At 38.3% G+C, this 20068-nt stretch overlaps 1 protein-coding gene across 1 annotated transcript in view; it reads left to right on the top strand.

Moving 5' to 3' along the window:
* CDH20 (cadherin 20) overlaps positions 1-20068 on the top strand; it is a 289089-nt gene that overhangs the window by 249940 nt on the left and 19081 nt on the right. The window contains exons 9-11 of the mRNA XM_043978187.1: positions 7684-7820; positions 10997-11118; positions 17512-17629. Of these exons, the coding sequence (XP_043834122.1) occupies positions 7684-7820; positions 10997-11118; positions 17512-17629 (377 nt within the window). The remainder of the gene's footprint in view (positions 1-7683; positions 7821-10996; positions 11119-17511; positions 17630-20068) is intronic.

Consider the following 20068-nt stretch of genomic DNA (forward strand, 5'->3'; position numbering starts at 1 on the left):
GGGTCACACAGCTAGTAAGTGTCAAGTGTCTGAGGCCAGATTTGAACTCGGGTACTCCTGAATCCAGGGACGGTGTTTTATCCACTGTGCTATCTAGCCGCCCCCCCCCATTTATTATTATTATTATTATTATTATTATTATTATGTTGTTGTTGTTGTTCAGTTATATCCCACTCTTTGTGACCCCATTTAGGGTATTCTTGGCAAAAATACTGGGGTGATTTGCCATTTACTTCTCCAGATCATCACACTGTTAAGTGACTTGTTCAGGGTCACACAGCTAGTGCCTTAAGCCAGGTTTGAACTCACAAAGATAAGTTTTCCTGACTCCAAACCTGGCATTTTACCCACTGCACCACTTAAGTCATTATTTAGTGTTTTATCATATTGTATTTACTATCATTGTTTTACAATTCTTGCCTTTGGTTTATTCATCAGTGAAATGAATATCTTGTAATAATTCATGAGCTTTCTCATAGAGTTGTTTTGAGTGGCAGCTAGGTGATGCTGGGGATAGAGCACAGAGTCTTCAGTTAGGAAGACCTGAATTCACATGCAATTTCAAACATTTACAAGCTGTATGACCCTAGGCATCTCACTTAAACCTCTATATGCCTCAGTTTCCTTATCTGAAAAATAATAATAGCACCTATCTCCCAGAGTTGTTGTAAGGATCAAATGAGATATTTGTAAAGCACTTTTCAAACCTTAAAGCAAGATATGAATGTTGATGTTATTATTAAATGGGATAATGTAGTAACAATAATAGTTGTATAGAATTTCAAAGTTTGCCAAAACTACTTCATTTCAAATGTATGTAAAGCACTTTATAAACCTACCTGGAAAATCTTTTTTTTAACTCAACCTGTGTTATCATTGGTGTAGGATACTCCCAGCTAGGAAATTCCCTATATCAAGGCAGGTATGCATGACAGTTATAGTATCAGAGTTAACTGGGAATTGAGTAGGCTTCTCGTCAGACCTGGAATAAAACTCCAAACAGCTGATGAGCAGTATGACACATTGACTTTCCAAAGGCAATTGCCAAGTCTCTGAGGCTCAACACAAAAGACCAGTATTTTGAGGATGTTTGAGGCCATCTGCCATGTTAATTGTTGAAGCCCACAATACAGGAAAATGAATTTGGGGCATTAGTGGAGTTAGCTCATTTTAAACATCCTCTGATCTGTCAAATTCTCTGTTGGTTACCAGGATGCTTTCCCCACCTGGCACCAGTTTTCATCTAAATGAAAATGGTTGGTATCAATGTTGAACAGGGTAGATTCTCACTAGGGAATGTCTGAATTTGAGTTGAAAACCTGCTTCTTTGTGAACACCGCTGTCCCCTTTATACCATAGGCAGCTCATTACTCACTTCCTCACAGAAGCCATAAGATGCCCCCATTCTGAGCATGAGTCCCCTCAGTAGTTACACCATTTTCAGCAGGCACCCCTCTCTTTGCAGGAAATTCATCCTCAGTTCTCAGTTTTGTATAAGCTTTACTTTTTTAGCTTTCAGAAGGCAACTAACTTTTAAACGGTGACAACGGGTTAGCCATTATGTTCTTCTTATGTCTTCTAACAAAAAAGGGAAATTTGAGGGAGAGAGAAAAAATTCCACTGTCATCACCAAGATAGAGACAATTACAAGCAAATAAAAATACAAATAGTTCCCATGTCAATGTTAGATGACAATAAATACATTTCAATGAGTCACTTAAATGATACTAAAATAACTTTGTAGAATAGATTTTACAGACTCTTATTTTTTTTTAAAAAGAGTCCTATTCCAATTCTGAAAGGTTCACTTGGAAAATGGAAACTAGGCCAGGTGTGGGGATGAATGTCTATAATCTCAGCTACTGGAGAGGCTGAAGCTGGCAGATCAGTTGAGCTCAGGATTTCTGGCCTATGCTGCTGGAGTGTTCACTCAGTTCAGCATCAAGATGGCAAGCCTTCTGGGAGGGAGGGGCCAACAGATCACTAAATCACTGAATTGATACATATTGGAAACAAGAATCACTGAACTGACAAACTGGAAACAGCGTGCTGCAATGCTCCCATGCTGATCATTGGTCAGATCTACTGTGAGTAGCCCCTGTGCTTTCAGCCTGGGAGAGTTAGGGAGATCTCAGTTTGAAAAGAAAAACAATATGGGATCATAAGATGCCCATAGTCTCAGCTTCTGCCTTTGTACTCTCCCATTGTCAAATTGGAAAAATACTCCATTATATGACAATGTAATGAGCACAAGTAAGACAAATAGCTCTTAACAAAGTACTACTCTCAATAAAAAGGTTCTCCCACTAATCCAAAGGTTCTTAATCATTTTTTTTGCGTGTCATGGACAGCTTTGGAAGTCTACCAAAGCCTATTCTGAGACCCCCTTCCAAAATAATGTTTTAAAATAATTAAAGAAAATAATAAATTTCACTTAGAGGTTATTGAAAGTAAATAAATACACAATACGTAAATATGTAATAAATATATGAAAATGTTTCCATTGAAATTCATAAACCCTGGAAAATCTATCCACAGATTGCTTGATTAAGAATGCTTATATGCTAATCAAAAGATCATAGTAAATTCTAAATAGTATCTTTCCTTACAGTGCCATTGACAGGGGTGTGGTAGGAATGAGGCATGAATTCTACAAACTTTGCACAAAATTGGTCCTATTGGTAAAATGCGGCCCAGAAAAAAAAGGAAAATTTCCTTAGTTGATATCACAGTCTCAGAACTAGTTCTTTACTATCCCCATGTTTTAGAGAGGAAGATAGCCCTCTATAGGCACAATCAACAGAAAGAAAGGGAGCTCTCGATTACATCAAATTGTTGCAACTTCAACCTAACTCAGCATAATGCAGGAGGGAGGGAACAGCTGCCTGAAGCAGATGACCTGTAACCAGCTCTAGCTTCCACTGCCTCCCAGTGGCCCTGACCAGAACAGAAGTCAGACAAGTGGAGTATAGCCTCCAGGATGATCAGGAGTTGGCTAGGATTGATTTTTGCTAGAATTTACATTTGGAGGGAGCAGAATTTTCCTCTGGAACCTTTATGGCATTTCTTCCTTCCTTGTTAAAAGTATTATTTTCTTCCAGAACATTTTTCATTGTTTTCTAACTTCTTAGTCATCTCATTTTTTATTCTTTACGTGCTTTGCGTAAAGAGACACGCATAATCTCTATATGTGTAGATATGTAATATATATGTATATATGTATGTGTATTTGTAGATATGTAATTTCATACTAAAAATGAATCTCAAATCATGCAGCATCAACATCTCACCAGCATTTAAAATGTTGAGTTAAAGGGCCAGTCATTTTTTTTAATTGCATGAACTTTTCAAACTAGGTTCATTGGAGAACTTTTATATGCATGGCAAAATAAAATATTATATGTTTAGTGTTAAGCAGGCTCATCAAAATATGAACAAAATACATGTTTGTTTGCTTCTGACAGTTTGGATAATGCCTGAAGGTTTTCCAACAAGCACAAAACTGTTTGTTCACTAGTAAATGGGCCTATTTTGGTTGCCAAGTAGCTGAGACTGCCTTTTGAATCCCACGTTTGTTCTATGCATGAACTCCAAGTACTCATGCATAGTATATCAATACTTTCCTCAGGGGCAATCCACAGCTAAGTAAATGAAAGTGATATAAAGTAAAGATGATGGGTATTCTATTAATCCAGTTTGGCATCCAAATATTATACCTATTTTGCACTTTTAGGGGCATATAGGGTGGGGAGAGGTAGTCTGAACTTGTGTTTTTATCAGTGTAGGGAACTCCCAGTGTGTGAACCCCTTCTATGAATGCAGACTTGCAACTTTTCTTTAACTTACCATCATAGAGAGTTCCCAGGAGCACGAAGTAGTTTGGTGATTTACTTACTGTCATGTCAGAGGTGGGACTTGAATCTAAGGCTTCTTGACCCCAAGTTCAGTCCTTCTATCCACTACACCAGTGGTTCTCGAAATCTTTGGTCTCAGGATCCCTTCACATTCTCAAAATGCATTGAATACCCCTCCCATGAAGAATTTTGGTTTATTGTATTATATCTATTGATATGTATCATATTCTATGTTAGTATTCTTATGAAAAATGTTTTGACTTTGTGGACCATTTGAAAGTATCTCAGGGACTCTGAGAGGTCCCTGGACTGTCCTTTGAGAGCTACCAAACTATTCCATGCTGCCTCTCTATTACATGTTAGGAATTATAACAGAGAATAGATAGAAGCTTACACAAGTCACACAAAGATGCCTCATTTAGTTCATTTCCCATTTGTATCAAAATATTCTTCTCCTTCAGTCCTTATAATATTTGTTCATTCATTCTTTTGCCTCTTGAAAATTAGTTCTGAATTAGACTTCTCTACTTGCACTCACCTCACCAATAATCCATGTAGGAGCTAGGAGAGGAATTCTAATGATGAATGACAGGACTCTGTAAAAAGGGTTCCTATCAGTAACACTTGGTTAAATTATTCATTCTAATCAGATTTTGACATTTAGTCCTTTTCTATTAGAGATATATTCCATACGAAGTTTCCTCATACACACATCTTTTAGTAATAGCATCATTATTACTTGATAACAACCCCTAATGAAAAGTCACAAAATGCCAAAGACCTATATGTAGCATTGTTCCTCTGGAACCAATTATAATCACATTTCATTTCACCTAATGTTAGCTTTCAGAGAACCAATTAAGAATCCTAGGAAGAGCAAGCCTGAAAATGGTGGTGGTATTTTTGGTGGGGGTATGTGTGTGTGTTGGGGTGGGTAGATTCTTTGTTTTATTTTATTTTTGAACAATATTGCCTGAAAAGTCTGTCACCAATTTTAAAACGACTGTTTTAGGGCTAAAACTTCAGAGACTATTTCTTTTCCTGTAGAAACTGTCCCTACAATTTTGACAGCTTTCTGAAATCCATATTCATGAATTTATAGAGTAATTGATTGTGATGTTCCTACATATCTATAACTCAAAGCATTGATTAGCATATGATCCTGCCCTGTATGGTGTTGTCTAGACAAGTGAAAAAAATACTATTTTTTAATTAGCCAGGATTATTAAATTTGATATGCAGTGTATGCTATCTACTCTATTTGGTGCTACCAAAGCGATATCCATTCACACATGGCTCTTCCCCCTGCTTTCTACAACTTACAGAGAAATAAGTTGTTTTGTAAGTAATTAATTAGTTAACTGCCTAGGAAACACAGTATCCTTTGGTCACTATGAAATTACCTCAAGCCCCTATCTCATTAATTACGTCAGAGGGTATCAGTGCACATGGATGGACTTTTCCCTTCTGTGGACCAGAGAGTGCTCAGACTATATAAAGTTGATGACTCCTTCCTCCCCTCACCCCAAGTTCTCTTCAATTCTATATTGATCTATCTAGGGGAATGAAGATGGAATATGTCAGTAAAATATTAAAATTAAAGAAATATCAGTTTGATTTCCTTCAATTTAATTTACTCCAATTTTCATGTCATTTCACAGGCCTTTTCTATTCTAACCACATACATTTTATTATACAAAGAAAATAAATAATATGATTGTTAAAATATGATCCTCCCAATTTTTTCCCCAAAACAAAATAACTCCATTTTTCTCATTTGGTAAAAGTATTAGGAGCAGAAGTTATCAGCCTAGGGCCAGTTTTCATAGGTGAGAGACTTCAGTCTACTACAACATGGTAATATTGTGGTAGGAGCAGATTTGCCTTCCTCCCATTTCACCAAGATATGGTTTCCAGAAATTCATGGTCCAAGCACCCTGGAATCTGTGCCAAATTCAATTCACCCTCCCAGCCCCAATTGCCTATAGTTCCAATGGTAACGTGTATCCCTGCCTCTGGATCTTAACTCCAATGCTATCTCAGTCATAGCAAGTAGAGGCTCAGACCAGTGTTGTAATGGTGACTCCACCAGAATATGTCAATCTGAGTTCGGGGGCTATTGGCTATCTATGCATGGTGGAGAGGGTGGTTGGCTCTGCCTCTACCTTCTTTCTGTGTCTTTCAAGGCAAGGAAGGTTTTTTTTTTTTTCAAAGACAAAGGAGCTTCTCTGCCACACATGACTTATTTCAACATTTTCATGAGGGCATTAGAAACACTTTATAAATGGTTATAAACAACTAACATGTGATTAAATAGGAAGTCTTCGGAGAATAGGAGAGAAAAGGGGTTAATTGAAGTGAATAAGATAGTTGCCAAGGAAACTCTTTCCTCATTGGAAAGAGACCATCCTGGGGTTTCACACAGTCAGAAAGGAGTCCTGTCTGTATGTAACAGACAATCTTCTGACTAGAAAAATCAATAACATAAAATTCTATGCATAAGAAAGTGATATACCATTGGGAGCAAGATTTAGTGAAATAGCAATACCTATATACAAATTAAGTACCTCCTTCACTAAGTCTCAAATTCTCTATCAGTCATTTATTTAACTGTTTTTCTGTATTATATTTTACAGAGAAATCTTTATTTTCTTTTTGTTTTTAGGTTCCACAAGTCAAATAACTTATAACTCCCTTAAAGCTCCCTATAATCATTTCAATGCTTCCAACTTAGAAAGAAAAGCCCTAAACAGTAACATTACTCACAACTTATCAGAGAGAAGGTATTAATTTTCATCCTTGCTCTCCTAACTCCTAGAGCCTTTTTTCTATCTGTCTAGTCCCTCCCTGTCCCTGGATCTTGCGTCCTTGGAATTTCTCTGTTTACAAATAGCTTGATTTTTCAGCCCAAAGAATAAGATTGCCATAACCTGAAATGGATAGACAGAAAGCTACACAACTCCCTGGGACTGTGTAAAATCCTAGCAGCTCTCCTACTCACTTTACTGATAATAATAGCTAATTTGTATGATGTTTCAAGGTTTTAAAAATGTTTTCCTCACAACAACTCTGTTGAAGTATTAAGTGTCAACATTTTACAAATGAGGAAACTGAGGTAAAAGGCAGATAAGTAGATTTCTCATAGTTACACAGCCAATAAGCATCTAAAAGCAGACTACAAACCTAGGTAGTTCTCCTTACTCTAAGTACAGAACCCTAGCCACTATACACTATGCTGCCTTTCAAAAATGCATCCTCTTTCCTATCCTTAGAAATTCTTCTAGGTTAAAGCTTTGTCAGCAAGAGATGCTCTAAGGGGGATATGTGTGTGTGTATGTATGCATATAATATAATCCCTTATATATAATTCCTTTGTGTGTATGTGTATATATATGTATATATACACATTATATATACATACTCACACAAAAGAATTATATATATAAATGATTATGTTAATTTTATATTATATATATATATATATATATATATATTCCTATTACACTTTTAAACACATTTGAACCAACTAGTTTTAAAGCAGGCTTATGGTGACATCCTCGAATTGTCCCTATGACATAGGCTAATGGTATTATCATATTATTCTTATTTTATAGATGAGGAAATTTAAGTTTGAAGATCTAACTAACTTGTACATTATCGGGCAACCAATTCTCAATCAGTTTTGGTAGGGATAGGCTTTTGAGTTAAGTTCTGTTACAGAATCCACTGAACCATGTCTTCATATACTGCATGGTCCTTTGCATGATGGGATACTCTGCATTATTTTCTTCCAGAGGCAATCATAATTTTTCTAATACATATTTTACAGATATTCAATTGACAGGAGCAGTGACCCTGGGAGATTCTTTTATGTTGACATCACAACAGGGGCTCTTATGACTGCAAGACCCCTGGACCGAGAGGAGATCTCATGGCATAATATCACCGTCCTGGCTATGGAAATGAGTAAGTAGAATGGCAGGGTCTCTTAGTGAGTATACATAGGTATTCTAGAATGAGAAAATTTCAAGAACCTGGGTTAAATATACATTTTGTTGTCCTCTCCTCTCCCATTCTCTCCCTTTTTCCATATAGGGAATCATAGAACTAAGAGAAGGCCTAATGTAATGCCAGTGGGCTCTGTCCATGGTGCTGTTTTGCTCAATAGTTTTCTTATTTACTTGGATAAAAATATAGAAGACATGCTTATTAAATGTATAAGATACCAAGAAGCTGAAAGCAATACCTAATAGCTAACATTCTGCATGGCCAAATTGGTACACATAAAAAGACCTCGACAGGCTGGAATGATAGGATACACATAAGGTGAAATTAAATTATTAGAAATATAGTCCTATACTTGCATTTGAAAGCGTTGATTGTACAAATATAGAGATAAGGAGAGACAGACAACTATTGATACGTGTGTCTGTGTCTGTGTGTGTCTGTGTGTATAAAATTGCATTTTTGTAGACTTAAATGTCCATATGAGTCAGTAATCGTAGGTAATAAAGCTACTCTGTCTTAGGATACATTCATAGATGTATAATGTTCAGAGTTAGGCAGGTAAAAATCCTGCTTCCTCTATCTACCCTGGTTAGAGCATATCTGGATGCTTATATTCACTTTGTGGGAAGGATATTAACAAACCAGAAGAAATTTAAAGGAGGAAAACCAGGATGTTGATGGGACTCAAAACAAAGATCATTTAACCAAACTGACAAGAAGAGAAGACTTAATGAGAACATATTAGCTTTATTCAATTATCTGAGAGAGTGTCACATGGAATATAAATTAAGACTTGTTCTGCTTGGTCCCAAATTGCAGAACTAGGAGAGATACATAGAAATTGTAATGTGGGGCAGCTAGGTGGCCCAGTGGATAAAGCACCAGCCCTGGATTCAGCAGGACCTGAGTTCAAATTTGGCCTCAGACACTCAACACTTACTAGCTGTGTGACCCTGTGCAAGTCACTTGACCCTCATTGTCCCACAGGAAAAGAAATAGAAAAAATAAAAGAATTTCAACATGGCAGATTTTAGCTCACAATCAGGAAAAACTTGCCAACAATTAAAGCTACCCCATAAATGGAATAGGGTACATGGAAAGGTAATCTTTTCCCCAAAGCTTCACTCTTCAACCAGGCCTGAATGGCATTTGTCATGAAAATGTAATGAAATGGTTTTCTCACTCCACTTTGCATCTGTTGCCCTATCAGGTTTCAACTCCACAGGAGATTTCCCTCCCAGGTTAAGCCCATCATTTCTAATCTCACCAACATGCTACTACAGCCTTAATTAACCCGATGTCCATTAGTCTTCTCTCCACTCTGACTAGAAGGCACGAGGGTGGGGTACCAAACTCTTCCCAATGCCTTCCTTTATAAAGGGGCAGAAACTGGATTCTCAGCTCACTTCACTTTGCATCTGCTACTCTACCTGGTTTCAGCTTCATGGCACAAGAAGCCCTGTGCTTTGTACCTTCTGGTGTCCCCCCTCACCTGGTCTCACCCCCCTCCACACCTGCTTCCTGCCTCCTTTTGTGTTCTCTTTTCCTATTTAAATTGTAACCTCCTTGAGGGCAGGTATTGTCTTTATTTTCATTAATTGTCTCCCCAGCACTTACTTAGCACAGTGTCTGGCACATGGTAGGTGTTAAATAAAAGTGTATTTATTGGATTGGATCATATGGATTGGTCAGGTGTCAGTTGAACTAGATGACCTCCAAAAAATCTGTCATTATAAAAGAAAATTGATGTATTCAAGCCAATTAATGCACTGACAAGTCAGAAGAGATAGGTTCAAATCCTACCTCTAATATTTACCACCTCTATAACTTTGGGCAAATCACTGGATATACCTAGGCCTAAGTTTCCTCATCTGTAAAATGAAGAGTGTGATGAGATAGTGCCTGGAAACCTTTAGCTCTAGAGCGATGACTCTATGATTTTATGATAATTGAGTATTCAATGTTCATACCACAAATGTTTAAGAAAAAGACCCTACCATAAAAGAGTTAGTCTGCTATATAAGAACAATGGAAGACACCTTGAGAAAACAAATATAGACTTTGCTTCTTCCAAGGAACTGGGGATTGACAAAGTGCACAGAACCTTCCTAATGCTGGATAAATGGAATTATTAGAGGAAGACATATTTTAAGAGGATATACTTTGTGGAAGGGAAAAAAGGAAAAGTGAGCTGAGAAGGCATTCTGGGAAATTTGCTCAATCAACATTGCTACAGGGAGATGCTTCTCATCCTTCCATCAGCTCCCATCCTCAGGATTTCATAATGTTAATTCTCTTCCATTCTGCCATAAATGGAGTGGGGGGCAAGACACAAAAGTGACAAGAGTGGAGCAATGCTTAGGACGCTCAATTTCAAATGTAAGTTCCTTTTTTTAGCACTTTTTTGTGGGACAATGAGGTGACTTGCCTAGGTGACTTGCCTAGGGTCACACAGCTAGTAAATGTCAAGTGTCCAAGGTCAGATTTGAACTCAGGTCCTCATGAATCCAGGGTTGGTGCTTTATCCACTGTGCCACCTAGCTGCCCCTCAACGGTAAGTTCTACCAAAGAGGCATGTACCTATTTGGGACCCGAGCTATGCCCAACTCATATATTGTACATACATTTGGTTTCTCAAATCCTGTGACATGCCCTTACTTTAACCCCTAAATATTGATTGATTTACAATTTAATGAAAAATAATTCAGAGCAGAACTTGTTACAGAACTAAAACTACCCAGGGTTTGAATGTATATCAGATTAGATGCACATCATCTTAAATAAATCCCGAAATATAAGCTGACTTTTTAGTTACATCTACAATTTTAAGTCAAAGCTAAGCCAAGAATTCAGGATCTTTTCTTAGATAAACTTGCTACCTGCTGTTCCTCATGTCTGCTCTTTTTTCTCTCTAAAACCCCTGATTCTTGTTCAGTCTTTCATTGTCTCTTTCCTTGACTCTAGTTCAGGTTTACATTAGGTGTGTCATATATAATATCTGTATGTAATTCCTCCATTTATTCAGTAGCAACTAGTATGACCAAGCAAACACATTGCTTCCTTCAATTAGTTACTGTTCCTGGTTCCCTGGATAACGTATTCTTTCTATATTTTATTTGTATTTTTATCTTCAGACAACCCCACACAAATTGGAAGTGTTTCTGTCACAATAAAGGTCTTGGATGTGAATGACAATGCTCCTGAGTTCCCCAGGTTCTATGAAGCTTTTGTTTGTGAAAATGCCAAAGCTGGGCAGGTGAGTAGGCCCACAGGATTGTGGTCTTGAATGAATGAATGAATGAATGAATGAATGAATGAATGAATGAATGAATGAATGAATGAATGAATAGCACTTAAGTGCTTACTATGTGCCAAGCACTATGCCAAGTGCTAGAAACTGGGAATTGTCTTTTGCACTAAGTCACCAACATATAAAATAGGTGTGTATCCCAGAGAAACACCTGTTGCAGATTTCTTGTTACAATTAACCAGTCACACCTTAAGTTTCAACATTTCCCTAGAGGTATTGCCCTAAAATGTGCATGGAGATCAGTCTGTCAGAGTTCTGGATAGATTCTCCCAAGGAACCATTACAAATGGTGGTTAGGTTCCCAGGCCAGCATACAAAATGAACATTAAACCACAGTGTTGCTGAACTAATCACGTTAGTTTAAGTTCTTCCTCTGAAATAGAAGCTATACAGAATATGTGGTGCAGGAGAGGGGAGACAGAAGAAAGTAGTTTCCTCCTCTTTTCTTCAGAGTATTGGTTGAATAATATTAAAATCAGTGGTTTACCTGGTACCCTTTTCCCTTAATTTCTTCCTTCTTCACCTCCCAGTGATGCTTTTACCAGGATTTTCTTTGGGTACTCAGTCCTCTCAAGCTGACTAAAACCTGCAGTGTGGCACTTTAGCTTCCCTGTACTTACTGTAAAGAATTGTTATTTGAGGTTTTTATGCCTCAGCACGCACTGGCCTAGGGCTCCGCAAACCTCAAAGTGCTCCACCCACTGGTTGTAGCCATTGCCATGGCGCTGGCACCTCATTTCATCACCATTCGCCCACGCCTACAATGGACCTGGCAAAATTATGAAGATTGGAAGCCTAGTGAGAGCGGTCATGTGACTGTCAGAGCGGCCATCCCATTGGCTGGGGCTGTGTGGGGCTTTTCTGGGATTGGGGGAGAATTGGGCATTCTAGTTGGACGCTGGAAGGTGCCCAGGAATCAGCTGAGGATACACAGCAGAACTCCTCCTTTATTAAGCACCTACTATGCACCAAATAATGTGATTAGCAATTTACAAATATTATCTCATTTGATCACCACAACAACCCTGCGAGACAGGTATTATTATTTTCCTGATTTTAGAGTTGAGGAAACTGAGGTTAAGTGGTTTGGTTTTTGTTACACACCTATAGTAAATATCTAAGGCAGGATTTTAACTCAGGTCCTCCTAACTTCAAGCCTAATAGTCTATCCACTATGCTGCCTAGCTGCCTCAAATGACAGATTCCTCAAGAACTTCACCAGAGGTAGTTGCATTTTTTACTTCAGAGGGAATTCAATCCAATCTTCCCCTGAAGATGAATCCCTTGTATAACATCCCTAAGAGGTCATTCTCCATTTGAAAACCTATAGTGAAAAGGGGCATGACACAGAGTCTAGAGCAGAGGAGAGGAGAGGAGAGGAGAGGAGAGGAGAGGGAAAGGAGGGCAGCTACCTGTCATTTATATGTCTAGGCCATTTGTAAGTTGGGGACTATGTATTAATCATTCTTGAATAGGTGCTGTTATTATCTTTAGCTCTCCCTGGTGTTTTGATTCTGATGTGCACTACCTCCCCCTTCTCCCAGCACCACTGTATTGTATCTGCATAGTCGAAGCTTTTAGAGAATCTTAATGAATTCACTAGGCAATGACCACCTATTTCTCTGCTCTGGCTGTATACATAAGATTAAATGACTTTTCGATAAAGGGGGAAAAAGCTTTATATGTTTGATCCATCTTTATTATCCTTATTTCACCAACTCGTTCAATTTGATCGCTCATAACATACTAGAAAATAGTTTAGAAAAGTCTAAGTACAATTTTAAAACCTTGCCTGAACTGTTAAAGTTCCATTCACAAAAATCTAGAATTAAAGAATTGGCAGGGACTTCAGTGGTCATATAATCCATTGTTGTTCAGTTGTTTTAGTTATGTCCAGCTTTTCATGATCCTATTGGGGGTTTTCTTGGCAAAGATACTGGAGTGGTTTACCATTCCTTTTCCAGCACATTTTATGGATGAGGAAACTGCAGGAGACAGGGTTAAGTCATTTGCCCAGAGTCACACAGCAAGTAAGTGTCTGAGGCCAGATTAGAACTCAAGAAAATGAGTCTTCCTGACTCCAGGCCTGGCACTCAATCCACTGCACTACCTACCTACCCCATTTAATGCAACCAATGCTCAAAAAGTAATAATAATTCTCCTAGAAACATAGAAGGGACTGAGAATGAAAGGGGGTTAGGTAGTTTAGTGGATAGAGTGCTGGACTTGGAGGCAGCAAGACCTGGATCTGAATATTACTAGGCACTTAATACTATCTGACCCCAGGCCAGGCAGTTCCTTGTCTGTGAAATAGGGCTAATAAAAGCCTTTTATTTTAGGGTCATTGTGAGGATCAAATGTGATCATTTATGTAGAACACTTTGAAAACTTTTAAACTCTATCTCAATATTGGCTCTTACTTTTAAGAGGATATTAAGAAAGCATCCTTTTGGGGTAGCTAGGTGGCACAGTGGATAAAACACTGGCCCTAGATTCAGGAGGATCTGAGTTCAAATCTGGTCTCAGACATTTAACACCTACTAGCCATGTGACCCTGGGCAAGTCACTTAACCCTCATTGCCCCACAAAAAAAAAGAAAGGAAGAAAGGATCATTTTTAGAAGAAAAATAAAATATTCTCTGCTTTTCACAAAACCACAAATTTTCAGAGTTGGAGGTAATCTAACTATCTAGTCAGACCCATACCCACAAAGAATTTCTACTACAATACACTTGACAAGTGGTCATCCAATCTTTGCTTAAGGTTGCATGACTTCCATTGAGCACAAACATCCTCCCAAGGCAGCCCAGTCCACTTTCAGACTTCTGTATTTGCTAGAAAGATTTTCCTGGAGTTAAACCTAAATGTGATTCTTTGCAACATCCATATTTCTTGGAGAGCTTTACAGGGGAAAAAAAGATCTTTTCTGACAGATTCACAGACTTTAGTCATTGTTCTTGTTAAATGGACTCACCCAAGCAAATCCACCTTTCTGCAGTCTTATTTAAAACATGCTACAATGGACTCACCTTTAAGCATGACCTACTAGTGACATGAAATCGCAGAGTTGAGAATGGGAGTAGGCAGAGTACCTCAGAAAAGTCATTATTTCCATCTGGGAATCCCCTTTCTTACACCCACATATATTCTTTTCTCTCTTACCTGGCTGTTTAAAATTCGATTGTTTAAATTAGACTCTAGGACTTATGGTTGGTTTGGGGTTTTTGTCAGTTTTTCAAATTACCTTCTGTAGATGCAGCTAAATTTATCAAAAGTTGAATTTCCTCATGTTGCAGTGACCATGGTATCTTCTTTGCCTCTAAGAAAGTGTGAATGTGCTTTTTTCCACTAAATGATCTTGAAGAGGGCACAAAGATGAATCATACAGGATACTTTTTCATGACTGAGGGCAAGATTGAAACTTGCATATTATACCCCATAAGACTTGATGAAAGGAACTGTCATTGCCTAGGACAATTACTAGGGGGTATTCCTAACGTAGATCCAGGCATACAGATGTGCCCTTTCATTATAAAACACAGTAACTTCACAGTTTTGCCCTAAAAAGACTATGTGTCATGTTGGATATTCTGAAATGGGCTTTTCTGATAAATGTGCGGAATTTCATATCCATTTCTTTGTAGCCACACATCATCAAATAATGCCAAGTCTCACGATGCTTGGCACATGATAGGTGCTTAGCAAATGCTTGTTTGTTGACTGATCTCTCCCTTAACTCTACCAAAGCAGGCAAGTATCTTCTGTGAAACTTATAGTCTTAGAGAGTTTCCTAGAGCACTGAAAAGTTAAGGGAATTACCCAGGGTCACAAAGCCAACATGTCTGAGGTAGAGTTTGAATCCAGATCTTCCTGATCCCCAAGTTTAGCTATCTAAATATCCAGCAATGTATTTAGGAAGGGGGAAAAAGTTTCTCCAGGGCATCAGATAATTGAGAAAACACAGAGAAGAGGCAGTAAAGTAGAAGATGCTGAAGGTCCTGGGAAACTAACACAGAAGTATGTCAGCAGAACAGATATGAATCAAAATTGTAAAGCCAACAAAAGGTGCCTTTAGCAAGCTCTTGGTTCTTTTTCTATAGCTCCTCCATCTTACTGATCTCCAATGTTACCCTTACTCATTCTCTCATTCTCTCTCTCTCTCTCTCTCTCTCTCTCTCTCTCTCTCTCTCTCGCTCGCTCGCTCTCGCTCGCTCTCTCGCTCACTCCACTGACCCCCATCCTTAGCAGAACCCAAGCTGCAAACCTTTTACAACCCACATCTACCATCATATCGTATCTTCCCTGTACCCCTTTTACTCAGAATCCTATTTTTCTTCTAGGTGAGGAATCTCTAGCCTATAAATGTGTTGATGAATGCTAAAATGGCAAAACATCACTTCTATATTTGACCAGGGAAGGCTCCCAGAGGGAAGGACTGAACCCAAAGAAAGGACTAGCCCTAGAGTTTTGAATGACCACAGAGGGTAGACAGTAGACATACTGGAGGGCAATTGGGGTCTCATGGCCCTGCTTCAAATCCTTTTTAGTAAAACGATTCCACTTTCTGTGAATTAAAGCAACCATCCTAAAGAGCAATTTGGGATCATTCAAAAGAAGTGGTTAAAATACCCTTACCCCTTGAACCAGAGATTCCACTACTAAGCATAGACCCCAAAGAGGTCATTCACAAACACACACACACACACACACACACACACACACACACATTTGCATAGACACCAAAATATTTATAGCAGTACTTTTTGTGTTAACATAGAACAGGAAACAAAACAAACATCCATCAATCGGGGATTGGCTAAACCAGTTGGAGTAGTGAACTGGGCAGTAAGAGAATATGGTAAATACAAGAAAACATGAGAAGTCTTACATGAGTTGATGCAAAGAGAAGCAGAACACAAAACAAAACAACATACCCAATGACTACAGCAATGAAATTGAAAAGTATAACAACAACAAAACAATAAAAAATAAACACTGTAATATTATGAAGAACAAACATTGTCCCCAAAGAAAAAAATAAAAGAAAATACCTCCCACTCCTACTTTGCAGAAGTGGGGGTGGGTGATGTTTGTCTATGGGTGTGGAACACTGTAGAGTTGTTGTTATTGTTTTTTTTTTAATTTACTGATCTGTCCAGTATATAGAGGATGGGACTTGAAATCAGGAATACCTGATATTGAATCTTGTCTCAGAAAATAGTCATCTTTATGACCATGGCCAATTAAGTTAACTTCTCTATGACTCAGTTTCTTCATCTATAAAATAAAGCAATTAAACTATATAGTCTCTAAATTTTCTTCCAAATTGAAATCTAAAATCCTGTGGCCTCAATTTCCTTATCCATAAAATTAGGATAGTAACAGCACTTACCATATGGGTGGTACAGTGGATAAAGGACTGGACCTGGAGTCGGGAAGATTCAGGTTCAAATCCAGCCTCAGACACTAGCTGTGTAGCTCTGAGCAAGTCACTTAATCACTGTCTGCCTCAATTTATTCTTCTATAAAATAAGGGTAAATAATAGCACCTACCTCCCAGGGTTGTTATGAGGATCAATTGAGATATTTGAAAAGTGCTTAGCAAAGTGCCTGGCACATTGTTAGCAATTAATAAATTCCTAGTCCCTTCCTCTTCTTTCCCCCTACCTCACAGAATTGTAAGGATCAAGTGAGTTAACACATACAAAGCACTTTGCAAACCTTAAAGGGCTAAATAAACTTTAGCTATTAGTTCTTTCCTTAAAAAAAATCTTTGGGGGTAGCTAGATGGCCCAGTGGATAGAGCACCAGCCCTGGATTCAGGAGGACTTGAGTTCAAATATGGCCTCAGATACTTGACACTCACTAGCTGTGTGACCCTGGGCAAGTCACTTAACCCCAATTGCCTCACCCCCCAAAAAAATCCAAGAACATAATCTTTGTTGTAAGGGACATGGGGAAATTTGGACTCTATAAAAACAAAAAATATCAATTAAAGTTTATTTTTTTTAAAAATCTACTCCCTTTCCTCTGCCCTGAGAAAGGTTTGTTCTTTATATAAGGACACAGAGTCCATGGCTATGATTCTGCCAAATAAATTTCACCTGAGGCTTTTAATCTGTTGAGTACCAACAGTGAGCAGAACTCTTGATACTGCTATAGCTCTGTCCAGTTCTTGTTAGGGGTGAGGATCAGAGGGAGAAGGGAGTTGGTTAGTTGTACATTTTTTGGTTTATCAAGGCACTCGCTGAAGAGCAAGAGCTCTGGATTTTCATGACATTTGGTAACTTTTCAATCTGTTCTAGCTGCTTCACACAGTTTCCTTTTTTCCTTCTATAGCTGATTCAGACGGTAAGTGCAATAGACCAGGATGACCCACAAGATGGTCAGCACTTCTACTACAGCTTGGCTCCAGAGGCAGCTAACAACCCCAACTTCACTCTAAGGGACAATCAAGGTAATGAGAGTGACCATAGACCGTTAGCTATGACGATGCTCATTTCGTGCGTTGGGCTGGTGATGCTTTCCATGATAATGCTATTTCCAGTAACACCAAATGATACCTGCTGCTTAGAGAGGAATTCAAGGTCACATGATTGTGCCCATTTTTCTCTGAAGCATGTTCCCCAGCTACAATGGAACACACCTGTCCAGGCAGCTCCAGCTTCTCTCTGATGGGCCTGCTGCAGGTTTGCACATCTGGAGCTAAGGGAGACTTGCTATTAATTCATAAAGGTTTGCTCAAAGGTAGGAGAAATGCCCCTTCAGCTAATATGGGCAAGGGAATCTGGCTGTTCTTTTAACAAGTAGTGCCTTTTTAAGTTTCTCCACAGGGTGTCAGGGATGAAGCACCTTCCCCTCTGGCTTTAAACATTCCTTTCATTTCCCTGACTGGTTGTGATTCTTCTTTACTGCTCTGTCGATGTGGTGAAAGAGCTTAGAGAAGGTGTGAGAAAAATGAGCTGGAAAGGAGAATCAGCAAAGGCAGAAAGGGGCATCTGGATGACAGTTGAGGAGGGGAAGTAGTAAGCAGAGCATGGAAAATTATTAAAGAGCAGAGAGGTAGTTAAGGGTAAAGATACAACCATCACCATGCTCTTTCATTATGCCTAATTAATGGAGTGCATGGAGCACTCGATATGGAGTCAGGAAGACTTGAATTTAAATCCAGACTTGAAGTATCATCATGATCACCACCACCACCACTATTATTGTCATTGTCATTAATATTAAAAGCTGATAGGGGATACCGTGGATAGAATGTGGGGCTTGGAGTCAGAAACACTCATCTTCCTGAGTTCAAATCCAGCCTCAGATACATATTAGCTGTGTGATCCTGGGCAAGTCACTTAATCCTATTTGCCTCAGTTTCCTCATCTGTAAAATGAGCTGGAGAAGGAAATAGCAAATCACTTCAGTATCTTTGCCAAGAAAACCCTAAATTGGGTCACCAAGAGTCAGACACAACTGAAAAATGATTTTAAATCCCCATATTACAGAAGAGGGAAATTGAGACTGAGAGGATATATGATTTGCCCAAGTTCCCACAATTAAATAAGTTCTGAGCTAAACCTGGGCAATTCGCTTATCCTTTCTCAACCATAGACACATCTGAAAAATGGACACAGTTATGACACCTACCTGACCTGGTTGTTGTAATGCTCAAATGAGATTATATATTCAAAGGACCTTGGAATAGAAATAAATAGAAATATATAAATACATATGCTGTTATAAATAATAAATATACATATATTATATAAAGTACTACATAAATATATTAAAGTACTATATTAATATTATTATTAAAATATTTTATCCCTTTTTAATAATTATCAGTATAAATTGGGTATCTTTTAGAGTTACATGTTAAATTTGTTATAAACTTAAAAATTAGCTACGTGTAATAACGTTAGATGCTTTTACCAAAAGAACAAAAGAAAAATTATCAGTAGGAAACTTCCATCATTTGAACATCTTATGGAGTCTATCAACTATTTGGAGGGGGAGACAGGGAATGAGGGTTAAGTGGCTTGCCCAGGGTCACATAGATAGTAAGTGTCAAGTGTCTGAGGCTGGATTTGAACTCAGGTCCTCCTGAATCCAGGACTGCTGCTTTATCCACTAGCACCACCTAGCTTCCCTGCTGTCTATCAACTTTTGATCCACTTATTTTCACTCCTGAACTGAGTGGACTTAATTAACATTTTTGATTGTCTAAAATACTGAGAACTATGTAACTATTAAGATTTAATATAAAATTGAAATCCGTGGTTCCTGATTTTCTGATTTTTCCCCACTTAACAGGGTGATATGAGTCAGGGAGTTCAAGTAGTATTATGTGTAGTAAAGAGGGCAGCAGAATGGGAGTCAGGAGGAACTAGGTTCAAATTCTGCCTCAGGTACTTTCTTGCTATATGATCCTGGCTAAATAATTTAACTTCTTTGTGCCCCATTGTCCTCCTCTATACAATGAGGCATTTGGACTAGGCATTCTCTAAGACTCCTTTCAGCTCTCCTTCAATCTCATCAGATCTGACATTTATATGAACCTTTAAGATTGGCAAAGTGTAATACACTGTCTTATTTGATCCTCCCAATTCTGTGAAATGGGTATACTGCTATTATTACCACTAGTCTTTCTGATAAGAGAAACTGTGACTTAGCTATGGTCACACAAGTTATAAAGATCATAGGTGGAAATAATTAAATACTTTTATTTTAAAAAAGAAGATCATAGATGGATTCTAACTCATCTACTTGATGTTAAAAGGCAGCTGGGTGACTAGACAGATATATAAATCATTGGACCTGGAGTCAGAAAGGCCTGAGTTCAAATCTGAACTCAGATATTTACTAGCTGTGTGAATCTGAGTAAGTCACTTAACCTTTATCT

The sequence above is a fragment of the Dromiciops gliroides genome, chromosome 1 (assembly GCF_019393635.1).
Source record: "Dromiciops gliroides isolate mDroGli1 chromosome 1, mDroGli1.pri, whole genome shotgun sequence".
Taxonomy (NCBI): domain Eukaryota; kingdom Metazoa; phylum Chordata; class Mammalia; order Microbiotheria; family Microbiotheriidae; genus Dromiciops; species Dromiciops gliroides.